Source organism: Elaeis guineensis, chromosome 14 (genome assembly GCF_000442705.2).
Source record: "Elaeis guineensis isolate ETL-2024a chromosome 14, EG11, whole genome shotgun sequence".
NCBI lineage: Eukaryota > Viridiplantae > Streptophyta > Magnoliopsida > Arecales > Arecaceae > Elaeis > Elaeis guineensis.
In genome coordinates, this window is record NC_026006.2 from 57,616,406 (window position 1) to 57,643,742 (window position 27,337).

At 38.6% G+C, this 27,337-nt stretch overlaps 2 protein-coding genes across 4 annotated transcripts; both read left to right on the forward strand.

Annotated features, from left to right (window-relative positions):
* Positions 1-8,159: 8,159 nt before the first annotated feature.
* Positions 8,160-17,180, forward strand: LOC105057492 (uncharacterized). 3 transcript variants are annotated; one of them, XM_010940118.3, is made up of 9 exons: positions 8,160-8,334; positions 11,081-11,263; positions 12,368-12,441; positions 13,561-13,614; positions 14,404-14,673; positions 14,753-14,815; positions 14,946-15,014; positions 15,104-15,149; positions 16,850-17,180. In XM_010940118.3, exons 1-9 carry the CDS (start codon positions 8,301-8,303, stop codon positions 16,909-16,911), a joined length of 855 nt encoding a protein of 284 aa, XP_010938420.1. In that variant the 5' UTR covers positions 8,160-8,300; the 3' UTR covers positions 16,912-17,180. The 3 variants fall into 3 exon arrangements, with proteins under 3 accessions (XP_010938420.1, XP_010938421.1, XP_029124037.1); XM_010940119.3 differs by having other exon boundaries at positions 14,404-14,607; XM_029268204.2 differs by lacking the exons at positions 14,946-15,014; positions 15,104-15,149.
* A 492-nt stretch (positions 17,181-17,672) lies between these two features.
* LOC105057491 (uncharacterized) lies at positions 17,673-23,809 on the forward strand. Its single transcript, XM_010940117.4, is given in 10 exon segments — positions 17,673-17,835; positions 17,928-18,159; positions 18,229-18,339; positions 18,342-18,479; positions 18,570-18,685; positions 20,386-20,450; positions 20,534-20,757; positions 20,838-20,976; positions 23,291-23,331; positions 23,416-23,809. Coding segments are annotated over 10 exon segments (1,302 nt in total). The 5' UTR covers positions 17,673-17,730; the 3' UTR covers positions 23,547-23,809.
* The last annotated feature ends 3,528 nt before the right edge of the window (positions 23,810-27,337 follow it).

Sequence of the window (27,337 nt, forward strand, 5' to 3'; positions counted from 1 at the left end):
ACTTTCTGATATTTAAAAGCTTTGCCAAATTGAGCCTTAGTTATATTGCCCCTCCATCTTTGTTTGTGCTGCTTGTTTCAAAAACTACCACATTCACAAACTCCCAGTGATGTTGAAAATGAGGATCAACAAGATAGCCGAGCCAGATAGTAACTGTAACCCCATGGAAGCACAATGGATTTGGAGTTTCCCCACCGAATACCATGAGGACTCTAGGACCTAGAGATCAAGAGGGTGGTAGAATCCATAACGTGATCTTCCAATCAAGGAATGATTTCCACTCCTAAATGTTTCAACCACAGGGAAGTTTTAGATCTTCCAACGCAGTCCACGGTCCTGCTTCTGAGTGGTTCGATATTGGAATTCAGGTTCTTCGACTATAGGCATGTTTTAGATCCATTTCTTCTTGCACTCTTTGTAGATAGACTAAATGTTTATCTTCAATCCAGTTACTATCATGCCTAAACCAGAAACAGTTTTATTGAAAGAGGGAGACCAGCCCGGTCGAACTGTAATTAACTAATGACCTTGTTGAGATCACGCGCACCGGATAGGATCGACCTAAACTTTTAATCTAATGTCTAATCTCTTTGAGACAATTCGTCAAATACATTGCAGGCATAAATAAATAAAGACAAATAAACCAAGATTTATGTGGTTCGGCACAAGAGGCCTACATCCACGGGGAGGAGGAGCAATCCACTATAAATCCATCCCGAAAAATAGGTACAATATGAGGTATAAAATATCCAAAACCGAAATCAACAAGAAGGCAACAAAATATCGAATAGAAGGCAACAAAGATCCAATCGGATGTACCAATCTCAGCCTCGGCAATAGATCAAAGGTAAGAGAATACCTGAGGCGAAGATACCTTTCTCAATCCTCGACAAAAAATCAAGATGAATACCTCTTTACCAACCGAAGAAGCGTTCGGTCATCAGCACAGGGCATCCGTGAAACCGAGAAGGAAGAAGAAAGGTAGAACACCAACCAAAAGCCTTTATCCACCAGGAACTCAAGAAGAAAGAGAGACGACACACCAGGGAAAACACCAACAGAACACTAGCGGAAGAATGCCAGAAAAAACACCAACAGGAGAAAGCCAAGAACCAAGCCTGCGCAAGAACACCAGGAACCATCGCGCACCCTTCAAAAAAAAAAGATGCTGCGGCCTCCTTTTAAAGAAGAAAAAACAAACTCCGCAAAATAGAGGTTCACCCGAAGAGGAATTCTAAGCTATCACAGGAGATAAACAAGGAAAGAATATATATATAACCATTTTGCAGAAAACCCCCTGATCTCTCTATAATTTTGGAGCAATATATAACAATCCTCCTCCTTGCGACAAATATTGTACCTTTTATATCAGATGTGAAAAAAAAACTTTTATAACCTCCTCCTCACCACAAGCCCCGCAGGGCATTACCAAATGCTTATACCAATCAAGTTCAGGAAATTCCTGAACTTAATTGCAGGGATTGGTTTAGTGAACATGTCAGCCAGATTATGGGCAGTGTAAATTTTCTGAACCCTGACATCACCTTTCTCTACCAGATCTCTGATGAAGTGATACCTGACATCTACATGCTTTGTTCGTTCGTGATACATCTGGTCTCTGGTAAGGTACAAAGCACTCTGACTGTCACAATGAATGTCCAAACAATCCTGTTCGAGACCCAAATCCTGTACCAACCCTTTTAGCCAAATAGCTTCCTTTGCTGCCTCTGTTAATGCCATATATTCTGCTTCAGTGGTAGATAAAGTAACTGTAGACTGCAAAGTAGCCTTCCAACTGACTGCACATCCAGAAAGAATAAACACATATCCGGTCAAAGATCTTCTCCTGTCCAAGTCACAAGCATAATCTGAATCACAAAATTCTGTAACTATGCAATTACTCTGTGCAGTAAATATCAATCCCAATTTAGAAGTGCCTTTTAGATATCTAAGTATCCATTTCACAGCTGACCAGTGAGCCTTTCCAGGCTTATCCATGTATCTGCTTACAACGCTTATGCCTGTGAAATATCAGGTCGAGTACAGACCATCGCGTACATGATGCTGCCAACTGCGCTCGCATATAGTACTCTAGACATATATCTCTCCTCATCCTCAGTCTGAGGAGAGTCTCTGGCAGAAAATCTAAAATGACTGGCAAAGGGGTAGTGACAGGCTTAACTGTAGACATACCAAATCTGTCCAAGATTTTTTAATATAATTATGCTGAGTAAGAAAAAATCTACCTGACTGCTTGTCACGAATAATCTCCATCCCAAGTATCTTCTTTACCGATCCAAGGTCCTTCATATCAAATGCAGTACTGAGCTTGGCTTTCAATTTCTGGATGATTGATATGTCCTTGACTGTAATTAACATATCATCCACATATAATAACAAATAACAAAAGGACCCATTGAAAGCTGCTGGTGATACACACAACTGTCATATGGAGATCTACTGTATCCATGGTCGACATAAATTTGTCAAATTTACGGTACCACTATCTTGGAGACTGCTTGAGACCATATAATGATCTCTTGAGTAATCATACATGATCTTCTTTATTTGGAACCTCAAAACCAGGTGATTGTTGCATATAGATCTGTTCCTCTAAATCACCGTGAAGAAAAGCTGTTTTAACATCTAGTTGTTCCAACTCCAAATTTTGAGAAACAACAAAAACAAGTAACATACGGATAGAAGAGTGTTTGACTACAGGAGAAAATACCTCCTTGTAATCAATACCCTCTCGTTGACTGTATCCCTTTGCTACTAACCTGGCCTTATATCTAAAATCTTGAGGAGTGACTCCTTCTTTCCTTTTGAAGATCCATTTGCAGCTAATTGCCTTCTCACCTTTTGGTAATTTGACTAACTCTCAAATCTGATTCTTTTCTAGAGACTGAAGTTCTTCAACCATAGCCATGGTCCATTTATCAGCCCGTGAACTACTAATAGCCTCCTGATATGTGATCAGCTCATCACCAATGGTGTCTGCAACACTCAGAGCATAATAGACTAACTCAGCACAAGCAGAATCCTCAAAGCCATACCTTTAAGGTATTTTGATCTGACGCCTGGGTCTTCGGTGGCAATACTATCAATCTGATCCTGATCTTGTAATGTTACCTCCTCCTGAGTCTGAATTTCTGCATATGTCTATTGTTGTTGTTCATTATAAATATCTTCACTTGACTGCTGCTGCTGTGATTTAACAGTCTGATCAATATCTACAACAGTCCTATCCTGCTGACCCCGATCCTGATCTCTCTGAGAAGAATTAGGCTATAGCTGCCTTGAAGCAGTGGCTGTCTCATGAAATGTCACATCCCTGCTGACTAGAAATCCTTGAGATCCAGCTCTATGCACCATAATTTATAGCTCTTTACCCTATATGCATATCCAATAAATATGGACTTTTTAGCCCGGGGTCCAACTTTCCATCTCTTACAATGCATAAGCTGGACACCCAAAGATTCTGAGTACTGAATAGTCTACAGGTCTTCCTGTCCACATCTCTTTCAGAGTCTTCATGCTTAATGCTGATGCTGGAGATCGGTTTATAATATAGCAGGCTATGTGAGCGGCCTCTGTCCAAAAATCTCTACTTAATCCAGAACTAGATAGCATAGATCTGACTCTCTCTAATAGTGTGCGGTTCATGCGTTCTGCCACACCACTCTGTTGAGATGTACCCACTGTTGTTATATGTCTAATAATGCCTTCTGACTTGCAAAAGTTATCAAATTCTGTAGAACAAAATTTTAAACCATTATCAGTCCGAAAATTTTCACCTTCCTTTCAGTTTGCCTCTCGACCATAGACTTCCACCTTTTGAATGTTTCAAATACATCACTCTTATTTTTAATGGTATATATCCAGACTTTCCGGGAGTAATCATCATAAAAGTAAGTATATATCTTGATCCACCCTTGGATGTAATTGGGGCAGGTCCCATAGGTCAGAATGAATATAGTCTAATATACCAGTTGTCCTATGCACGCCTGTAGTGAAGCTGACTCTGTATTATTTTTCAAATATGCAGTGCTCACAGAATCCAAGTGCACCAATTTTCTGACCACTCAGCAGACCACGCCTGCTCAGTTCCTGTAGACCTATGTCTAAAATGTGTCCTAGTCTGTAGTGCCATAAATGTGTCAACTGCTCAATAGAAGATTGTACTGCTGATGCCTGACCAACAACTGTACTGCCATCCAGGTAGTAAAGGGTGCCACTTAATTTACCTCTCAATAAAGTTAATATCCCTTTATTGATAGTTATAGATCCTCTACCCCATCTGCCCTCATATCCTGCTCTGTCTAAGGCATGTATTGAGAGAAGGTTCCTTTTTAATTTAGGAACATATCTGACATCATCCAATATCACCACGGTATTTGAATTAGATTTAATTTGTATCATTCCAATACCTTCTATATTATAGATACCATCATCTCCAAGAAGAATAGTACCACCTTCATAAGATCTAAAGGAAGAGAACCATTCCTTGTGAGGTGTCATGTGGAAGGATGCTCCAGAATCCACGATCCAAGTGTCAGCATGACTAACACTGCAGACAGCTGTAAACACTGATCATTTGGTATACTGCTATGACTTCCTGAAGAAACTGCAATTGATGCTGTATCAGAGATTGTTCCTTTATCTTTTTGTTCCTTCTCCCTTTTAGATTGTAGAAGTCTACATTCAGATTTTCAGTGGCCTGACTTTTTGCAATAGTGACAAATACCTGATCTTTTGGGCCTAGACTTTGATCTATTTTTGGACTTACTTCTACCATGTCCCCCTTTTTCTGTTCATCTCTACCTCTAACAGTAAGACCTTAAGCTGGAGTCTGAGCCTGATGCTGAAGCTGTACTTTTAATCTAAGTTCATTGGATAACAAGGTAGCTTCTACTTCTTCAAGACTTATTGTTTCTCTTCCATAAAATATGGTAGTGGTAATATGCTCAAAGGACTTAGGCAAAGAGTAAATTAAAATCAAAGCCTTATCTTCTTCATCTACATCGACACCAACATTTACTAGATCAAGCAGGAGCTTATTATACTCATCCAAGTGATCCTTAAGTGAAGTTCCTTCTGTCATGCGAAATGTGTGTAATTTTTTCCTCAAATATAATTTATTAGTCAGGAATTTTGTCATATATAAACTGTCTAGTTTTTTCCATACACTTTTGGTTGTATCTAGTTCCACAATATTTGCATAGGACTTTATCATTTAAACCTGAAAACAAGGTTCCTAGGACTCTCTCGTTAATTTCTTCTTTAGCAGCCTCATTATCTCCCGGATTGAATCCATACCCTTAAGGCTTTTGCTACACTTTAACCAACAAATATTTCATCATTACCTTCCATAGTGAAAAGTCTCTCGTGCCATCAAAGACGGCCACTTCATGCCTGATGGTGGTGGAGTGAGAGATGACGCCGGATCATTAGCCATTGAAAAACTTTATTTCTTGTCACCAGCCATCCAAGTGCTCTGATACCAATTGTTGAGATCACGCGCACCGGATAGGATCGACCTAGGCTTTTGATCTAATATCTAATCTCTTTGAGATAATTCGCCAAACAATTGCAGGCATAAATAAACAAAGACAAAGAAATCAAGATTTACGTGGTTCGGCACAAGGGGCCTACATCCACGGGGAGGAGGAGCAATCCACTATAAATCCATCCCGAAAAATAGGTACAATATGAGGTATAAAATATTCAAAACCGAAATCAACAAGAAGGCAACAGAGTATCGAATAGAAGGCAACCAAGATCCAATCGGATCTACCAATCTCAGCCTCGGCAATAGATCAAAGGTAAGAGAATACCTGAGGCGAAGATACCTTTCTCAATCCTCGACAAAAAATCAAGATGAATACCTCCTTACCAATCGAAGAAGCGTTCGGTCATCAGCACAGGGCATCCGTGAAATCGAGAAGGAAGAAGAAAGGTAGAACACCAACCAAAAGCCTTCATCCACCAGGAACTCAAGAAGAAAGAGAGACGACACACCAAGGAGAACACCAACAGAACACCAGTGGAAGAACGTCAGGAAAAACACCAGCGGGAGAAAGCCAAGAACCAAGCCCGCGCAAGAACACCAGGAACCACCGCGCACCCTTCAAAAAAAAAGATGCTGCGGCCTCCTTTTAAAGAAGAAAAAACAAACTCCGCGAAATAGAGGTTCATCCGAAGAGGAATTCTAAGCTGTCACAAGAGATAAACAAGAAAGAATATATATATATAATTATTTTGCAGAAAACCCCCTGATCTCTCTATAATTTTGGAGCAATATATAACAAACCTGTTAACTGGCTGTGAAAAATGTTTCGACTAGATCATCTGTTTTAAAATACTTGTTTCAATATCAGCAGACACCCTAGGTTACCGTTATTAACCACCATGTTGGAAATAAAGGTTGTTAGTTGCCTATCCCATCCTTACACTAGTACTTACATTGGTCGGATATACTCAATAGACCATCATACAAAAAAGAAAAATAAAAATCCAACTGAAATGGGAATGCATCTCAGAGTTTTAGTCATGTTCCAATAGATGGTGCAAGTTGAGTTGTTGGGGAGCCATATGAAAGTGGATACTCAGCTGAACATGTATTTCATCAGATGTGCATTGGTTCTCATCCCAGTTAAAACTGCTACAATATAAAGTGGTCAAGTAGCATGAGCTTATGATGATCGACCGTTAAAATGTCATACAGAAAACCTCAGCATATCAAGAACTTCAGCATACCAAGAAAGCACAAAACTGGACAGGGCCAATTTTACACCAGCTTTGAGGCCTCAAGTAACAAAAAGCATAACCTAGTAGAAGCAAATTGATGTCATATAAGTTGCCACTGTTGCAGAAAACTTCAGCATATCAACAAATCACAAAACTCTAACATATCAAGAAATCACAAAACCATAAATAATTGATTTTACACAGACTTTAAGGTCTCAGGTAACAAAGTGCAGTATCTAAAACAGATGCAACTGATGTCACATACACTGATGCTCTCAACTACAAGAGCCAAGTAACAATTATCCCACCTGGTCTTCCCACTTCATAAGCTAAAACCTTTGATACCAAAAGCAATCAGTCACAAGAAAAATATCCCTCAAAACATCCATAATTTTAGAGGAGAAGCACTGAAAAGCATCTTGGAGAATGTTAAACTTGACAGTTGGACTTGAAACAAAGTAGGTTATTTCTCAATATGCTGTGTGGACCCGCGGATGTGGTTGCAGCAACTCTTGAGTTGATAGTTGAGCTTGAAACAAAGTTTTCTTGCTGGGATTTTTTTGACGAAGGACCCTTTCAATGCTTAAATCAGATAAAATTTAGAGAATAATAGAAGAGAGAAAAACAGTTGAGAAAGAGTAAGAGCTTAGTAGCTGTTATGGAGATGGGCAGGATGTACAGTAACTACATGGTAATGACTATAATAATGCTTAACTACATAGTAACAACTATCCATATAATTCAGTAGTTATAGCTGTTTTAAACATACAATAATGACTGAGTGGATATAATTGCCATCGATATTTTCATACTGACATAATCATGCCTTCAGCTAATACATATCCGAAAAGAATGAGATGAATATTATCAAGATAGGTCTACTTCAGTTGTTATCGAGGTTAGACAAAACATCCACCACATCAATATATTTTTCTATTTATTTTAGGACACATTTTTGTTTTGTTCAATGGCTGGTGGCACAATTAATAAGAAGCTAAAATAAGACCAACGTGTAAAAGAAAAACTAGCTAAAAATGAATGGATGCACAGCCCTAAGAAATGGCACATATCTTTTCATTAGCATGATATTGATGGACCCAATTGATGCCCTACTAATAATTATTTTCTAAGAAAATCATACTATATTAGCCATTCACTAAATCTATGAGCAAAATTTTAGATTCATTGGTCATTTTTAGAGCATGGCCATCGAGTAATTCTTCCACCTTGGCTCCACCTTGTTTCCGCCCAATCACACGCGTACACTTGTCCGCACAGGGCACGACTCTTCCCGCCTATGACTCGAACATCTGAAGAGCAACACAGGCCACTCCTTGGACCCGCAAAGCCGTACGCGCTACCGCACCAAAAAATCCCGTGCGCGCGTCTGGACCTCGCCCACGATATCCGGCCCGCGGCGGACACTACGAAGCCACCGCTCACCTGCATCCAGACCAAAACCAACCGCCCCACCTTATCTCTCTCTTTCTCCGTCTCCGACCATCTCCTCTGTTTGATCTCTCTCTTCTTTTCTCCGGATCCTTTCTTCCATGGAAGCTGCTGCCGTCCTCCGTTCCTTCCAAGGTAACTCTCTTATCTTCTTTTCCGGCTCATTCACTTCATTATATCCGAGCTTTTGATTCTCTTAGGTGGCTGCAATTTGTGATGTTTTTTACTTTCATTAGCGGAATTGTAATGTATTTTTCACGATTTAAGTTTGCAGCTTTTTTTTTCCCGACCGGTGAGCTTGAAAATTGTCTTTCGATCTTGGTTACATGGATTTTTGGTGGTTCTTGGTGTTGGATTCTTGGGAAGATTCCAAAAACCTTGCCTTGGGATTGTTAGCTAATAATCAGTACTGATAAAATAGTGCTTTATGGAATCTTACTGAATCTTGGCACGCCTTTGATGAGATCCCATGATTATATTTGCGATTGTCAAGCTTTTAGAACTGAGGTGAAGTGAGATTTGTGGCTATAGATCAGTTTAGGTTTAAATTTTCGTAGATGAACATATATGAAAGAGAAGAAATTTTAGGTTAATTGCGCTGGATCCATTATATTTCATTGATTAAAATATCTTGCATTTTATTTTAAAAGAATTGTTTGAACGGAGACTCGTTACATCTTCTTTTTCCCCTGAAGTTACCTGCTTATCCATGTTGCATGTGCAATAATGATCCATGAACTAAAACAAGCATCATAAGAGGAAGAAGGTTAGCAATGGTGGTTTCTATCAAATGGTTTGGGTGGTTAAGCATGTGGGAAGCTCAAAGCAAGTCTAGTGAACAACTTGGTACACCTGCAACGATGACAACAAGCATCCTTCACTTGACTTTTAACTTCTCAGAGAAATAAGTTTCAGAGGGGAATTGATACAGCCCTGTTAACCGAAGGTGACAAGTTAAATTTGATAAGATTGGGATTGATTGAATCAGCAAAAATCAACTTACTGTATCTGAGTGTAATTTTGTAAAGAAAGAAGAATAGAGAGAACAGAAAATAGAGTAGGGGAATGATTACAGGTAAAATTTGATTAGATTTGGGATTGACCTACTGACCAAAAAGCAACTTGCTCTGTAATTTAGTAGAGAAAGAAGAATAGAGTGAACGGAAAATAGAGTAGGAATGGGAAGAAATAGAATATGAAAAACAAAGAACACAGAAGGAAAAGCATATGAGATGAAAATTTAGTCTCCATCAATCATCATGAAAACCAATTATACTAGCTAATAATATAGTAAGACTCCACAAATAGGAGACTTTATGAAGGCATTACACTCTAGTTTTTCTCCATAAGAAATATAAAAGAAAAAGAAGCATGTATATTCCTTCCAAACTTTCTGAACATAGCAAAATTTGTCTCAATGTAACAAAGAATCAAACATCAAAAATCAAAATCATTTCAAATTTTCAAGACACAACCCTATTGGCCCAAACCTATCCTAACTCAACCTTAACCTAGATTAATATGGATAGACACTAATCTTTTCTAAAAGAATATTAGTATTGGCTCTTGCTATGTGCACATGAAAAGTTCTATCAACCACATGGCAAGAGGGAATCCGTGCAAAATTGATGTGATACTTTTTTTTTTGTTGGGGTAGTGGGAGGGAGCTGTTGAATAGTGCGTTGACATTCCAGCTCCCCCCGTAGACCTGGGAAGCTTGTCATATCGATGAAACAAGTTTCCCAAAGCTCTTTCCTTTTTAGAATAGATTGAAAATGGTAGAAAATGATCTAGAAGGATCACTAGATCCATTATGGACTACTATAGCCACTTTGGGTAGGTTTGGATGGGGTTTTGGAGCAAGATATTCACCACTCCAAGACTCAATCATGAACCAACATGCCATAACTTTATCATCTAGCATCTATTTTTATCGTGCCAAGCACCAAAATGAAATTCTTGACAAGTGATATGATGATGCATCCACCCTTAAAGGGTTCTCGTGAGCCCATGATGATGTTTGGGCCTTAAAACAAGCTAGTTAAAGTAAAAGTTACCTTTATTTCAGAAAAGAATTTGCTCAGGCATAACTCTCAATATATGAGAAATTAAGCGAAGTAGCAGAAGAAAAAATTGATATAGAAGTCGAGATATAGCTCCATGGGATTTTTAAATTTTCATGATTTTTTCTACCAGTCATGACTATTTTAGAAAATTTGTAACATCTTTTAATGAAAAGACGAATCCATTCTGGATTTTGGAACTTGTACCTTACTGGTGCAAATAGAAAGATTGTAATCAATTTTGTTATTTAATTAGTAAAAAAGGGATTTAGAACCCTACTTCGCAAATTTTTTTATCTTCTATTATTCTCTTTAAGGGTCCAAGTTGAGTGGCTGAAGAAATTTTTTTCTTCTCACTGTCTGATCAAATATATAGAGAGATAGGAGTCTATCACCACCTAGATGCTTGCTTTGTATTGCAGTCATGATGTTTGAACTTATTGCCATGTTCTTGTTATATGCGTATGAAAGGGAGAGCTGCAAAGACAATCCTAGTTAATGAGCCCAAAATAGTTTCACTTAGTTCATTATTGCCTATCACGTTAGGTTATCTTATATAGGTAGATATGTATGCCTCTATTTCGCCCCCTTTTTTCATATATCCTAAAAGATCATGAGTTATTTCAAATTGTGTGTGTTTTTTTCCCGTAACATGGATATGAAAAACACGCGCATCTTAGTTCCGTAATTATTAAGTGATATTATGCATTGTTTTGCATAACGACATGCTATTGTTGATCTCCCTTTTTGTTAGTATTTTGTTTTACAACTTTGTGATGAAATGGACTTTTGGTCTTTGTGTTCCCACTTACTCTTAGGTGGTGTTTGGACAAAGCAACCTTCAGAGTCTTTCTTGGAAAAGCCTGCTGTGGCTTCTGTGTCTAATGTTGCACTGAAGGTAAAACCAATTTCTGGAGTTTTAATGGTAGCTCAGGGCTGGAAGAGGTCATTCCTGCCATATCTAAAAGCCTCAGAGACAAATTCGGCTCTGACATCTGAAGGCAAGTCTGTACCTGGTTTCTTTGTAATTTATAATTCCTTTTTGTGTGCTTGACATTTTTCATCTTGTCTTCAGCATTAGTGTTTATTAGAAAATTTTTAGTGATATTGGATGGCAGAACTTATAGAAATGCCCCACAGATTATCTGATGAGGAGTCAAACTGTCCATGCTGCTTCATACATTCAAGAGTATTGGATGACCATTCATGGACAATATGGAGTAAATGGCTCTCTCAGTTTTACTGAAATGAAAATATAGAATTTGTTAGAGAAATTTGCTTGCTTTAAGATGCTGGCATGAAACTGTAGACAGTAGTCATTTGATCAGAAATACAGAACAAATTGTACCTCTATGTAAGATGCAGATGTTTTAATATACTTTAAATAATACAAAAATTTAGAAAAAAAAAAACAGGAATGCATAAGATATGATTTATTCACATGCCAAACATGACTTCCAACATTATTGCATGTAAAAGAATATGGATACATTCAAGATTCAAAAAATGAATAACTTCCATACGGTAACATGCACAATGGTAAATGCAAGCTTTTAGAACATGTAGAATGCTAGTCAAACTTGAAAGATTATATTTACATAGTTCAAAGTGTTTGAATAGAGGATTCTGATTGGGAAGTCTTGCATCGATGTGGTGGTTTCTTATTTTGTGAAATATACACAAAATAAAAGAAATATGGAATCCCTCACTTTGATCAGTTTAGTCTCCTATCCACCACCTAGCCTTCTAAATTTCATGGCATTCCCTTTTTCCTGCCCCAAGTTGCTGTGGCCTAGAGATTGACACCAATTGATAGAGGACCAATGTCAGGTTGTAAGATGATGATTCGATAGTTGCATCATTCCTTGATCCATAAAACCAACACCATATAATTTAACAAGGCGTATTCTTTTGGTTAAAGTTATATACTCTCATTTACATTTCACCGTTGATGGGTAAAGCTGATCATATCTGCTTCAGCTGTATGATTAGTTACTTGATCTATTATGTCCAATGCTGTCATATGCTTAGCATTTTCTCTGCAATCATCCATGCACTTAATATGGGCTTGTGATGCTGAAGTGTATTTACTGTGGATGCATCAGTTACTTCAGACAGGAGTTCACAAGAACCATTGGAGGAAAGTGTGCAGAATTCAACTTTTCCTAATGGGTTTGAGGTAAAATCTATTCTTCAAGAAAAGTCAACCTTCCCCAATGGAAGCTTTTCTCCTTATCTCATCATTTTGTTGTGACCATGCAATCTTAAACGTGTTCTCTCATGGATTATTAGGCACATATGATGATTGCATTTCTTCAAGCATGAGCATGATACCTAATTTTGGTGTGGGTTTTGTTTACTGTCATTACTTTCCAATCTGACTGAAATTCAAATTCTTCTTATTATCTATTTTTCTGGGAACCAGTGAACGACCAACGATTGCTTGGGAGTTCCCAATTTATTATATGTTCCGTACATTTAACTACTTTAGATTCTTCCTGTCCTTGTGAGGCTACTTCCCATCAATCTAATAACAGAAAATTGATTTTGACATGCAGCAATCTATTGCAAAACTAATTATATACCAGGACTCAGTTTATCTTAGTTGCACATGATCATTCTGTTTAATCCCTTTTATGTACCTTGTTACACTGAATTTGATGCCTTTTGGAGGGAAAATCTGCACAGAATGCAATAATTGTAGTACATAATTGCAATATCCACGCTCTAGAAAGTGTTTCAGTTGTCAATCACTGCTTTTGGGCTGCACTTTAATCCACTTTTTTTTTTTTTTACAATATATCTCAAGGGGAGAAGAGGGGGAAAGTATTTCATTTATCAATCACCATTTTCAGACTAAACTTTAATCCACTTTCTGTGTTACAGAATGTCTCAAGGGCAGAAAAGGGAGAATTTATAATTTTTCAGATTGCAAAAGGTTTCACTAGGATTTTCATCTATGTTACACAGACTTAGGTGTATGCCATAGGATGTCTCTAAGTTTTGGATCCTTCCAATATTTGAAAAAATTCTTCTTGTGGATCCATACCCAAATGTTGTGCCCCATACCCATTTCTAAGTACAGGTAATTCTGGTTAAACTGAAGAGTCTGGTAACACAGATTTTCTCAGTTGAGGGATGAATCTATTCATCAACAGTGGGAGCTAGTTAGGTAAAATAAGCTGAATAAATCCTGAGAGGATTTGAGTTATCTTCTTGTAATTGGGACTTTGCAATCTTTATGTTAACCATCTGCCTACTCTACCTTGATGCATCACTAAAACTATTTCTGCTGCAGGCATTGATATTGGAAGTCTGTGACGAAACCAATATTGCAGAGTTTAAAATAAAGGTAATTTTGTCAGCTTTACTAGTTAATAAAAATTCATCTCACAGTATATGTTAATCACTGATTAATGCTTGAAGAGAGTTATTAATGAAGGAGCTAATTTCTGTCTATGGATAACTTAAAACCCATGAAGACAATTGTTCCTGCATTGCACAAGATCAACTTATTTAAAGCTTTTGCCCCTCCAAAATGTATTAGGAGCCTTCAGATAAAATCTCAATACTTTTTCCTTAATCTAGTTGTTGAAGCATTCTGATATCCTTGTAGTTTTCAAACCATGTTCTCATCAAGCAAGACTTCTGGTAAAGTTAGTTTTGCAATGTATAATCATTCAAGTCTTCAAGGTTTTTATAGGCTTTCTTGGGAGCTATGCTACTCGGAGGTTTATATCTTCTTTCCCTTATATCTGTATGTCTATCTTTTTATCCTTTGAATTGCCTAGGTGAACTTTGGCCAATTCCCTTGGTCACTATTACTTTCTAAAATGGCCTTTCTGGTGAATGCTTCCAACTTTATGATCTAACAAATGAAGGCCAGTTTATCACTTAATATTGTTGTAACTTTTTGGGTCTTGGATGCCTCAAATATCATCTTGTTAAGTTGTGATGGTCATACTACAGTTTCCTGTGGATTTTGGACATGTTTAAATAAATATTTAAGTATTATCTGCCTTAAAATATTAAAGTAAAATATTGCTGTTAGTGAAATTAGGTATTTAATGTCAGTTGTATGCTTTAAGCACTTGTCAGATTTTCCATGCCAAGCATAATGATACACACCAGGATGATTCAGATTGGTGACTTCGAAATGCATCTGAAAAGGGACATAGAAAGCCCCAGAGCTCCTAGTCCCAGTACTCATATTGTGTCACCTACAACAGCACCGCCAATTCCAAGTGAGCCAATGAATGAGTCAGGAGCTGCTGCCCAACCAGCTGTATCACGGAAATCCCCTCCTGCAGCTACCAGTCCATTTGCAAATATTTCTTCTGCAAAGGCATTAAAGCTAGCAGCTTTAGAGGCTTCTGTATCGAATGCATATGTTCTAATATCATCACCTACGGTATGAATACTCCAGGTATTTGTCTCCTTATATATGTGAATCAGTGCCTTAATAGAATTTTTGCATCCCCATTGTCTAGGTTGGTACATTCCAAAGGGGAGGAACGTTTAAAGGAAAAAAGCAACCTCCAAGTTGTAAAGAGGTAATCTTGTTTGCTCCAATACAATGCTCTGTTTTCACTTGTGGTTCTGCCTTAGCTCAAATAATAGTCAAAACAAATATGTGTTTCAAGGAACAAATTCTAATTAGTTGATATTAAAAATAAAAATCAGGGTGACATAATTAAAGAAGGGCAAATCATTGGCTTCTTGGATCAGTTTGGCAATGAACTGCCTGTTAAAGTGAGCCATTCTCCCTCTTCCTTATCACTGTTTCATTACTTAAAAAATATCCATGCATTTCTCATGCCTATGGGCTCTTTCTTGTGCAGTCAGATGTAGCTGGGGAGGTCTTAAAGGTCCTCTACCAGGATGGAGGTAATATTCATATCTTCAACTCCAACAACAATTAAATTTCTTTCAATGTGTATTACCAGCAACAGAGCAAGTGCAATGCACATTTGAGGGAAAAGGCAGAATATGAATATAAAATTTGAAATTACATTAATAGATATTAAAAATGATATTATTTGAACAAGAAATAATATTATATTAAATGGATGGTGTGCGTGCGTGAGAAAGAGAGAGAGAGAGACTTAAAAGTTAAAGGGAAATATTACCATATGGGGCTGGGAGATTTTGAATTGAATGACTGTAAAAATAAAAAATGATAAAATTTAAATGACAGTTGATTTTGAATAGTTTAATTGGTGTATAATTGGAGAGGGATGAACAAATCAAGCAGTCAAGATAAAAAAGAGATCTTACCAAAAGAGATAGGTAAAAAAAAGACATACAGAAAAGAGAGCCGATATGCTTTCCCATTAATTCTCCCCAAAAAGAATGTATTTGTTTATGGGCTGGATTTTCAGCTGTGCTAAAATTCGACTAGAGAGAGGGGAGGTGCACAATTTCCCAAAAAGTCTGAGCGCATTTTGGAAAGAAAAAGTGACTAGCTAAGTTTTTTAAGGATATTCTAAAAATTAATGAGATGGGGAAGCCATTTCATGTCACATGCACTAAAAAGTATGCTCTATTGAAGCATTGATGCATTTGATCTATTTTTATTCTAGTTCCAGCTGTTTCTTGATCTTGATTGGAATGGTGAATATTTAGCTTACCTGTACTCCAGTTATCCCTTCTTGCTTTTGGAAAACAGGTTTCACTCGCATGCACCTGTGCGTGTGTGTGCAGAGAGAGATAGATAGATAGATAGATAGAGAGAGAAAGAGAGGGGGGGGGGGGGGGGGAGAGAGAGAGATGGAGAGAGACTGTCTATTGGAACTCCTACCACTACTATATTACCATTCCTCATACGCTACCCTCAAACTCTCACTTGTCATCACCATTGGTGGATCATCAGACCTCATTACCCCTGCAGCAGCTGCATGGGGGCTGTGTTGGTGGACAGGGTTTGCAATATCAGGAGGAGATAACAGGAGGTTAAAATATTTTGGGATAACCACAACATTCATGGGATGGTTGGAGTGTAACATGATGACATTGGCTGTCTGGAGTTCTAAACTAAAAGCAGCCAGATGATAATTGGATCAAGTTTTCATTTCTCACTGGTCTTACCAGTTGGAATTGTGACACGACCATATTTTTTGCTGGATCACCAACAAACTAGTTGTTATGCCTGGCTACTTCCTATATAAAGTATCATAGAGATCACTGATGCTGGAAGCACATGCTGGAAATTTGTTATGTTAGGTATTCATAATGTATATGAGAAAAAATACAACTAGCGAACATTTTGGTGTAGTTAGGATAAAGATTTGTGCTTGATCAAATCATAATGCTATGTGTGACTCAATATCAATATCTGATACATCACGGTGATGTTCTCTTTTTTCATGCTGCTTTTATTTCTGCTGGATGAGCTCTTCTGGGGCATTTGCTGACACAACATAGCACATGAATATAAGAGATTGGATTATTATGTTGTCTGCATTGGTATCTACAACTTGGTTATCATTTATTTGAATCTTTGTTTCTGCAGTGCAGTGGTGCTTAAGACATATATAACCTCTCTGATTTTTACCCAAATTGACTGTATCCGAATTTCTGACTTACAGAGGCAGTTGGCTACGGAGATCCTCTCGTGGCTGTCTTGCCTGCCTTCCATGGGATCGAGTGAGTTGCTTGACAAGCCACAGACTCAATTTCACGGGTGGTTTTGTCATCCATGCGGCCTTGGATTTGCCATTTCTGCTTTCTCCATCCAGCTTGACCGACGGTTATGTAATCATTGATTAATTTTAGTAAGACAACATGGCAACCGATTGTTAATTGTTTGCCAGAGAAATAAATTTACAGTGTAATTCATGTCAGGAAGAACTGCTATTACTCTCTCTTGCTTGTAAAACGATGATGTCAGAACTAATGGTTTGAGGCTTTTGTCGATGAGCTCCCATTGTTTTAGTCTCCCTTACTCGGGCTAAATTGCATATTGCCCTGTGAGACAGTGATCAGGTGCGAGATTGTGTTGTTGCTGTTAATATGCTGTACGGCAGAAATCAAAATTGGTTGCTGTTTGACTGACCAAATGTCTTTCAAGATGCCACTGCCATTTTCTGAATATTTGATTTCAAATGAGGACAACTACCACATATCAGTGGCTAAAGTAGGATTATCCATCCCGGTGTGCACATCCAGTACTAAATCCTCATTATATGCCAACACAAATACTTCAACCTTAAAGCTATGAATGATGAGAAAGCTCAGCCAATTCAGGCCTCTTGGTGATTGTGTCGAGAAATCCACTCCAAAACTCTAAATCTTGCCTTCATCGTGATTTGGAATATCTGTTGTGGTTGGAAAAGGGTTGCTGTAATTTATTATCTATAAACCTTTAAATATATAATAATAAATTATAAATGGTGTTGAGGTCCTTTGGGAAGATTATATCATAAATTAAAAATGGCATTGGGGTGAAGGATTGCTTCCCGAGTCCCGGATGGAGCTCGCCTTGAGCGGGAACGCCCTCAGGAGCTTCAACCGCTCCATCACTTGCCTCGCGCGCGTCGGCACCGAGCTCGTCCTCCAGGCCTCCCCATCCAAAGTCCTCCATGCCTCCCTCTCTGTCCCTCCTCTGTTTCTCGCTCGCTGAACCTTTGTTTTTTTTTTTTTTTACCCTTGTTTTCTGGACAACAGTTGGAGCTGCACACCCTGAATTCATCGCGGACCGCGTACGAGACCATCTCCTTCAAGCCCGACTTCTTCGACGTCTACTCTCTCTCCTCGTCTTCGATCATCCAATGCAGCGTCCTCCTCAAGTCGGTTTGCTCCATCCTCCGCACCCCCGTCGCCTCCATCGACCGCCTCTCCGCCCTCCTCCCCTCCCCGGACTCCCCCAAGCTCCAGTGGTCCCTCCATTGCCTTAATGGTACTACTCCTCCCCTCCTCTTCCCGTTCTTCTCTCTTCGATTCATCCTTGTTTTCGTTGGTTTTCCAGGTGTGAGGAAGATGTATTGGATCAGCTGCAACGTAGAGCCCGAAATCCAGCAGCTGTCCCTCGACCGGCGGCGCTTCCCCAGCAACCTCGTCGTGAGACCACGTGACCTCGCCCGCTGCTCGCAAATTTCCAGTCGTCGCTGCAGGAGATCACCGTCATCGCGACCGAGCCCTTGGGTGTGCTGCCTGATGATGGGGGTGACATTGGGGGGAAGGCTGTGGAGCTCCGGAGTTACATTGATCCTACTAAAGGTGTTCGATGTTGGGACTGAGTTGGGATATGATTTCTTTTTGGGGTGTTTATCGGAGGGGATTTGTTTTTTATGTTGGTTATGGTTGTAGATAATAGTGATTCGGCGTTGCACACGCAGCTCTGGATTGATCCGGCAGAGGAGTTCTTGCAGTATACACATGTTGGGGATCCCGTGGATGTCACATTTGGTGTGAAGGAGTTGAAGGTAAAGCATCTGTTTCACGCCTTTTACAGTATAAAAAATTTAATAGTTATGCTAGTGATTTGAAGTGCATGTAGAAAATGGAAGAAGGGGCCTTGAGTGCAAAAATCGGGAGGACGCTGAATGGTGGAGAACAGGGCCCAGAGGCTCCTAAATGGAGATGATAGATGTGTTAGCCTAGGCTTGTTTGATGCATGTTAAATTTAATTGAGGCTGAGAAGACCACAATGACTGATTGCATGAATTACCTTCTGGGTTTTTTTTGGGTCAACAATTGGAACCATTATCATTGTGGTTGCCATCATTATCCAAAACCTATGCAAGTTATTAAACTGGGGGCAGGCCATAGGTCAATACTCTAAATCAATAAGGCTCGATCGAAAAGTTGAGCAAACTTCTATACCTATTGCCAACTTAACATCAACTGTCTAAGAATCAAATGCTGAATTCCTAGCCAAGGTAAGTTTAGCTAAGGGACAGACCTGCCTTGAAACGAAGGAGGCTGGTTGGAGGTTAGAAAGACACTTTATTGGTTCTTTAAGGTTTTGCAGGGCACAAATTATGAATTGAAGAATCAAATTGAAAGGTTGTCTCACTAAAGAGTCATAATCTCATTGGGACATATTAATTCACATTTCATTCTTAATCTATCGGGGCTTTAAGGACTTCCTGTCTTTTAACGATCCACCATCATTATTGCCTGTGAACAACCATTTTTGATCCATAATTTTCAGACAACATGAAAGTATTTGCTTTTCTGAATGAGAGCCCAAGGAAACTCAAGTTTTGCTTCTGCAGTGAAATAATCCAGGCATCATATAAGTTCATCTTGTGTATGTGGGGCTTCATCTCTTAAATCCTCCTAGTGTAATCATTAGTGATCTTCAGAGTCATATCAGATCTTTTTACTTGCTTATATGCATGCATTGCTAGCAAGTTTTCTTACATCTGTATGACACAAGCAATTAGTTGGCAAGTTTTTTCTCTTTAGTTTAAATAATAGAGAACAGGAAGATGTTGATCAATTTTTTGTGGCTGGTGAGTATGAGCTGACAGAGCTTTTCAATTTCTATTACACTATTATTTTTTAGGGATCTTGAATCTGAATATATTTTATCTCCATCTGATACTGAAATTTAATGTTTTCCTTTTAATTTAATGCATCAAAACTCTGCTCTTAAGACGGCCATCATGATAAGAAAGTTCCCTATCTGTTCTGACAGTAATGTCATACATCTTTCACTTTCTTTCATGGATTTTACCTACCATTAAGTTTTAGTGTCAAAGCACTTCTGGTTTATCCTCTTTTTTTTTAACCTGTTTGTTCAAGAGGATATCTGATATTTTTTGGCTCATGGTGAATAAAAGAATCCTTATGATTCCAACCTAGATGCTGAATTTATTCATATTATTGATTTAAAAAAACAAAAAACTATCTGAAGTACATATCTTAATATTTAGAAGAATATTTCAAGATGTGGATTCCTAGTCGCCAATGAGCTTGTATTCCACTGTTCGGACATATATAAGTTCATGTTATGCAGTTGAAATTCCCAACTTATTATCATTCTTATCTTAATTAGATGATGTGTTGCGGCACACGGGGATATTATTTTTGATATTCACTCATTTTGTTTTGGTTTATTCCAAATTCAATTGACTCATATACTACTAATTTACTTATCTGGTTTTTTCCAAACTAGGCATTTCTATCATTTTGTGAAGGATGTGAGGTTGACATTCACCTATTTTTTGATAAAGCTGGCGAGTAAGTTGTCATTGGTTCCTATATCTTTGATCTTGTCTTATGCCCATAATGATGCTCTGATAAAATCTGTTCGGGATGGACAGACCTATCCTAATGGCACCAAGATTTGGGTTCGATGATGGGTCAAATTCAGATTTTGATGCAACGCTTGTTCTTGCTACCATGCTTGTATCACAACTTCATGAGGTCAATACGGCAGATCACCCATCAGTTGCTCAGGGGCCACAATCGCAACGTGCTAAGGCTGCCAATGCATCAACAGTTGAGCATCCTTCTGACCACACTAAAATCTGGTCAGATCTTTCAGGTGACTACTTCTATATCTCTGGTGTTAATAATATACTAGCACATTGAATTGATCACATGCAACTGGCCTTTCTCAAACAGGAAGTGCTGCCAGAAGCTCAGAGGGTACCAGAGAAAGACAGGCTCAGATGGAAAGAAATCCAAGTTTTAGCATGCAGAATGGCATCCAAAGGACTAATGCAATGAATGTATCGCCACCTGCACAACAGAATGCACCTATGTATCCTGACATGGCTTTTCTGCATTTAATGCAACTTAATTTTGAAATCAACTTGGGATATTATTCCCTTTTCTATGTGCAGATGAGTTTATTTTTTTTCAATGTCAAGGCCTTTCTGGAACCAAGTCCTCTAAATCTGGGATGCCATATATCTCTGTTAGTGAGTCAAGCAGAAATTAAGGTTTTATTTACTTCATAACTTGATGTTATTATTGTGTTTTTATCTGCTCTCTGTTCGGGTTGCGGTTGCTTTTTCTTTCTTTTTTTTTCTTTTTTTTTTTTTTTTGGGAAGGAGTTGTGTTGGGGGGAGGGGGGTGCGGTTGTTGGTTTGAGAGATATGCTTCTGAAACTTCTAATGTTCAGCACCAGTGGATATCCTTTTTTTAGCCTAATTTCTAGGTGTATTGTCTCCACGAAGTAGCTACCAAGATTCATGAATGTACCAGCAAATTATCATTCCCAAGCGCAGAGAGGCAACATATTCTTGCTAATCCCTGACTCCTATGAGTAGTCTGTCTTGTTGTTGTGTAAAAACTTCAGATCTGTCCTATTTTAAACATTCACTTATCAATCTGAGATAGGAAAGATAAAAGAGTAGACAGCCATTTTTAATCAGCTAGAGAGACTGTAGCTCTACATCCTATAGCTACCTATCTTTGTTGCTAGATATCTGATGTTCGCCATAGAGGAGTCCATTTATGATAATTATTTGTTTTTTGAACATTTGAGGATGTTTATTATTGTGCATCTAAGCCTTTATTACCATCCTTAGTATATTTCACCTATGAGTTTTTTCTTATGCGTAACCAAGTGTTGCTTTTAGAAACATTTTGAAGAATGTTGATTGATCTTTCCCTGAAAAGTTAGCTTCATAGTATCTGAAATTATATAATTGCAATCTGCAATTGCAAATATCTGTCATGGTTAATTTGCAATGGGTACTTGGAAGATTTATCGTGGCAATTCTAGACTTTGAAGGTGGACCAAGGGCAAAGCAATTTTTCATGGAATATTTAATTTTATAAATTTCTGGAGCACTGGCACTTCCAGATAGTAGCACATGGTACTGCACAGTATGACACTCCTTGGTGCCCCATGGGAATTGGTGTAGCAAAGTCAAAATATGGTTTTGTTTGCACAAAGGATATGTTAAGGTCTTCCTGACAAATCCTAGATTTTTGAAGGGCATCCAGCTAATAGTCCTGTGGATCCTATACAATCTACTGCCAAATTATTTGTAGATCAGGGAGGTAATCTGATAATTTAGGAGAGATGAGGTTATCTGGCAGAGCTGCATATCTCCTGATCTCTAGGGCAAGAAATTTCTTTCCTGATGAGTTCTTACCATTTACTAAAATATGACCGTACTTATGGAACATGTTGGGATACATGATGGATGGAGCCTCCCTAATACCCTCAACTGCGTAACCCTGATGAAGGCAGGATTGAATACCATATGTCTGGGAAAACAACAAATTGACTTTACCAGAAGGCTAGCTCGCACCTTCTGTCCAGGTTTTGTAAAGATATGACTGTGCTTGCAATCATTTGGTTAAGTTAGTAGGAGCCTCTATTTATTTAGCATATTTGTTACTAGCCAGTTACAGTATCAGCAGCAGGGTAACAATACACTTCGTAACTTCCCAATTATATATTCATTCTTCTCTTCTCTCATTCATCGTCTCTTCTATAAACCCAGAAGGAGAGAAATATCTCTTGCAAAATAACTCACACAGTCAGACTACTTAATAACTTCTGGCTACTGTGCTATATGTTTTTACAATAAACATTAATTGAAAATCCTTAGATGACCACCTTGCATATTATAATTTTGCTCGATATGTTGAGGCAGGCAAAAATATGAAATAGAATCAGGTTTACATCTAAGAACAGTTAATTTGCTGAAGCATACTTTCTAAATGAAACCATTAATGATCACAACATAAAATTGACAGAAGAACCACTCTCATATTTTGTGCTTACTGCTACTATTTGGTGGTTTTCATTATGGAAGGACCATTTGTTGACAGTGTGAACCAGTTGGAAGAAAAAAATAACACTTGTGCTAAGACTTTATCCTATTATCAGACAATCTATCTTTCTGTTTTAGGCTTGCATGATCAAAAACAACTACTGCTAGAATTGATGTATGAAGGCACAATACCCTGAATTTATGGAACAAGTTTCCATGGTATTATATTATACATCTGGTTTTTTCCATGCTTTTTGAGATATTTTGCAGATGCAATCTCATGCATAAGTAGATATCAGAAGTCCTTTATGAGATGAATTTTGCCTTGACTATGCATTTCAGACAGCAGCCTATGGAAACAGATCATGCGAACGAACCTCAAGGTTGATCATCATGCCAAACAAATTTTAGAGATTTAAAGCACATAAGTGCATTAGTAAACTCTTGTTTGAATTTTTCTTTTGCAGATAGAGCAGCAGCGAATGTTAATTCCTATTCACAGCATCATCTAAGTAACTGGGTAGGTGCAGGTGATGATGAGGAGGAGGAGGATGAGGATGAAATGTATGTTCAATCTACACCTCATTATGATGATTAAGAGTAGCAATAGTGGGTCTATTTTCCTAACAAAGGATTATGGCTACTCAATTTTGTAGCGTAAGTTAAATGTACACTTTTCACAGACAAGGATCTTGATTTTGAGCATGCAATTCATTTTAGTCCTGAGACACAATTGCTAGGAAACAGCTTAAATGACACTTTTATAGATTTTATGTTTTATTTTAACCTGATGAATGACATAATTTGTAACCCTTATCTCTGCAAACAATATCATGCTATAGATCATGACATTGAGCTTGTGATCGGATGTGCAGTAATTATTTCTTTTCCCAAAGTTGAATACGCCATTGTCATGTTGCAGCAAAATTTGAGTACACATTACTGATATATGCAGTGCCTCAACTCATAGAGTTCACAGAGTTATTGAGCTCGTTTTCCCTCTCCTGAAATTTCATTCTGTAACCATTTGAAAGGAAAACTGTTAATGAAATCGAGAGGATCTGTCATGATCATGATGATATATGTGCTCCATTCATAGTGGCAGTGCAAATGGAGATTTTGTAAACATGGATTATTCATCGGTTCATGCAGCAGAAGATAAACATTTGCATATGGGACATCTAGTGGTTCTGATGTGAGAAAATGTCTAGTAGGTGCACAATCATACTGTAAGTATTGTTCTTATATATGTTGTATTGGAAGAGTCAAAGGATGTGTTACTGAGTATCAGTAAAGTTTGTAAGTTGCTCACATGAATGAAACTGAAAGATGCAAACATGAACAATTGCTGCTGGAATCCAGATGTACAAAAAGCTCATGCATGCGAAGTATGATGTTCACTTGAAAGGAGTGATTATAAGAAAGGGCACCCTGTCAAGTTGCTTTAGGAGCTCTGATATCACCAAAACTTATGGAGCAGCACCTGTAGTTTTTCAAGATTTTGCTAAACATCTCTACTTTCCAAACTGAAAGAAGATAGTGCAAGATGTTAGAACAATAATAGTTATAGTATTTCTGTTTTCATGGAGCTTTGTAGCGCATGGTTTTCTTTGTTTTAGCATGTATATGCCAGAATGTTAGATGTGCACACAATTTGTATTCTCTGTGCTCTTCTCCTGCATGGTGATATTCATGGTGGTTTAATGATTGCATCACATTTGATGTCTAGTAAATTTATCTGGTGATCTAGGAGTTACAAGATATTAGACTAGGCAACATGATGACTGCAGAAGAAGAATCAAATTGTGAGGTTAACAGAACTGATAGGACAGTCAAGAACTCTCCAAACAAAGCTTTCTTAAAAGTTGGTTGTTCTTTTCAAGGGTTTGAGCTAGTGTCTGTTTGTTAAAGTGGTCCCTTAACTAATGTCATAGTTTGTTTGAAAGATGAATAATCACAGAGTTGATTCCCCATTGTTTGGAATCTCTGGTTGTTTTTTATTCATGCGAAAATCACTGCTACTAGCTTGGATGGCTAATTTACTGTTATTTTTGGAAATTGACATGCTCATTGTGCCAAAAATAGATGTCAACTGTAAAAGTAACTTCTTGTGCTTTCTTCACCATTATTTCCCCCTAGCCTAATCACCTGATATATTGATTTTCTTGAGAATCCTCTGATTCTGCTATTATCAGTGCTTGGGTAATATTCTCTGATTTTTTTTGTTGAGAACTGCAACAAACTGCATAACAGTGTGACTATATAAATATATTGATCTGCATATTTCTTTCTTTGTAATATACTGCTTAAGTAACTAACTCTCGAGTTAAACTGTCTTGATGTTTGAAGCCAAAACTCAGATTCTTTCATCTTTCCATGGGAATAGCATCATTAGTGAGGTAAGTTGCCAGATCCCACTATCCAAGTTAGTTTGTTACTAATCCATAGGTTGTCACCTTTTTCGAAGCTCAAATTTTCCCATAAATTAAGCTCTCAGACTTAGTTTTTGCTCCCCTCTAGCTAGCCAGTGAGTCCATTCAATGCAATATGCCAAAATAGGTCCTCTCCCAAAGTTATAATTTCTTAATCTCTCTTTACAAGGATGGATGGATAGATCCAACATAGAAATTAGAAACTGCTACCCCAAAGCTGTACTCCCAAGATAATCGTTAAATTTAACAAACCATATACCCTTCTCTGCAGTCTTTTCCATGTGACCATTGCAGATCTGTTAAGTTTCCATACATCTTTATCCTTTTCTTGCTGGGGTTAAGTCTTGAATGGATCAGAACTTTGCAGGACCTGTAATATTCTGAGAGAGAGAGAGAGAGAGAAGGATGGGGGTCCCTAGAATCTCATGAGGTGGTGAGGATGGATAGATTGGCCTGCTTCATCTGCTGTTCTTATTAGAGAAGGGGTTATAGATCAGAAAGAGAAGAAAAACCTAATGTGGATGAGGCCTATGAGCTGTTTACTGTTTTCTTTTGTCAGCTTATAATAGTTGATGTGTGTGCGAATGTGAGGACAACTCAGAAATTTTGTCGGGGCAGTTTGGGAACGGGAGGGCAGATTGGTCAACCAAAAGAAGTGGTGAAACACTGGAAGCAAGCCTAGACCCTAGCCCTAGGTCCACAAGGAGGAGAACAGCTGCTGAGAGAGGGAAGGGCGTTGAGACAGCTGGCGATGACGAAGATTTGGGACGCGGAATCTCTGGCCCTATCAGGCGGCCTTCTCTGCGTGGGCCCCAGAGACCGCAAACGATGTGCGCGTCACGCTGTCCGCGTTGCTCCGCTGGCGTGGCCCAAACGGTGACGGCACCCGCAACGGCCTTAATTTCCCAATCCGGCCCAATGGGCCCCAAAAGGACCCTCCTCTTTGAAAGCCACACCATAAACGACGTGTTAGAAGGTTGTCTAATTGTGAGCCGTTGTGGTACATGATGCACAGCTTGTAATCAAGGTGATCGATGTCCATGATGATATCATTTGTCCGACCATGGTGTGAAATTCGTTTAATATTTCTCTTCTCAGTGTAGCCTTTCTTCCATGTTTACATTGTAATTCGTTAAAGGTCCACCAAGCTGTGCATTGGATCCCATGAGAATGATATCATGCATGAAGTAGAGCCAAATGTTGGTCAATTTGCATGAAACGTCATGCTATGGGAGTCCTCAAATAGTCCATTGGCATTTTCTGTCTTTTAACAATATGAAGCTTAGCTTGAAAGATGGTATTTACGAAATCATTGCGAGAATTTGTCTGCTTCCATATGTGATGTAACATTTTCAATCTAAAAAAAAAAAACTAAATAAAAAACCATGGACAGGTTCCAGAAATGGTAACAAGAAAGAATGACATTAAAGTGATTGGGGAAACCAAGCATTGCCTTTGGGAATAAGCTTGGCTTGGTCTTCAAGCTCTATTTCAGATAGCTGGTGCCATGAGCTTTGCGTTTGAGCTTTATCTGTGCACTAGTTTTTAGGCTTGGGGATGAAAACTTGGCCCGGCCAGGTGCTGGAAGGTAACTAACGGTGACGGCGCCTTGACGGCTGGGGTGGTGGAGTCTTGGACGGCCATGGAAGCTAGTGGAAACCCTATCTGGTACCATCCTGTCTATATTTCTTTTTCTTGTTCCCCATTAACTGAATTCCAAGTGGAGGGCATAAAATAAAAATAGCTGGCGATATAGAAGTACAAGGCTGCCCTTGGCTTCAGGGAAAGCAATGTTAGGGCCACCTACCCGAGGACCCACCTCTTTGCTTCCGCCAAGGATGCTACCCTCGCTTAACTTGCGTCCAGAACGGAACACCTAAGAAATATTGTCTGTCTCCAGCCACCACAACTGGTGCGTTCACCGCTTCGGCTGGTACTTCGCGGCCAGTAGAGTGGG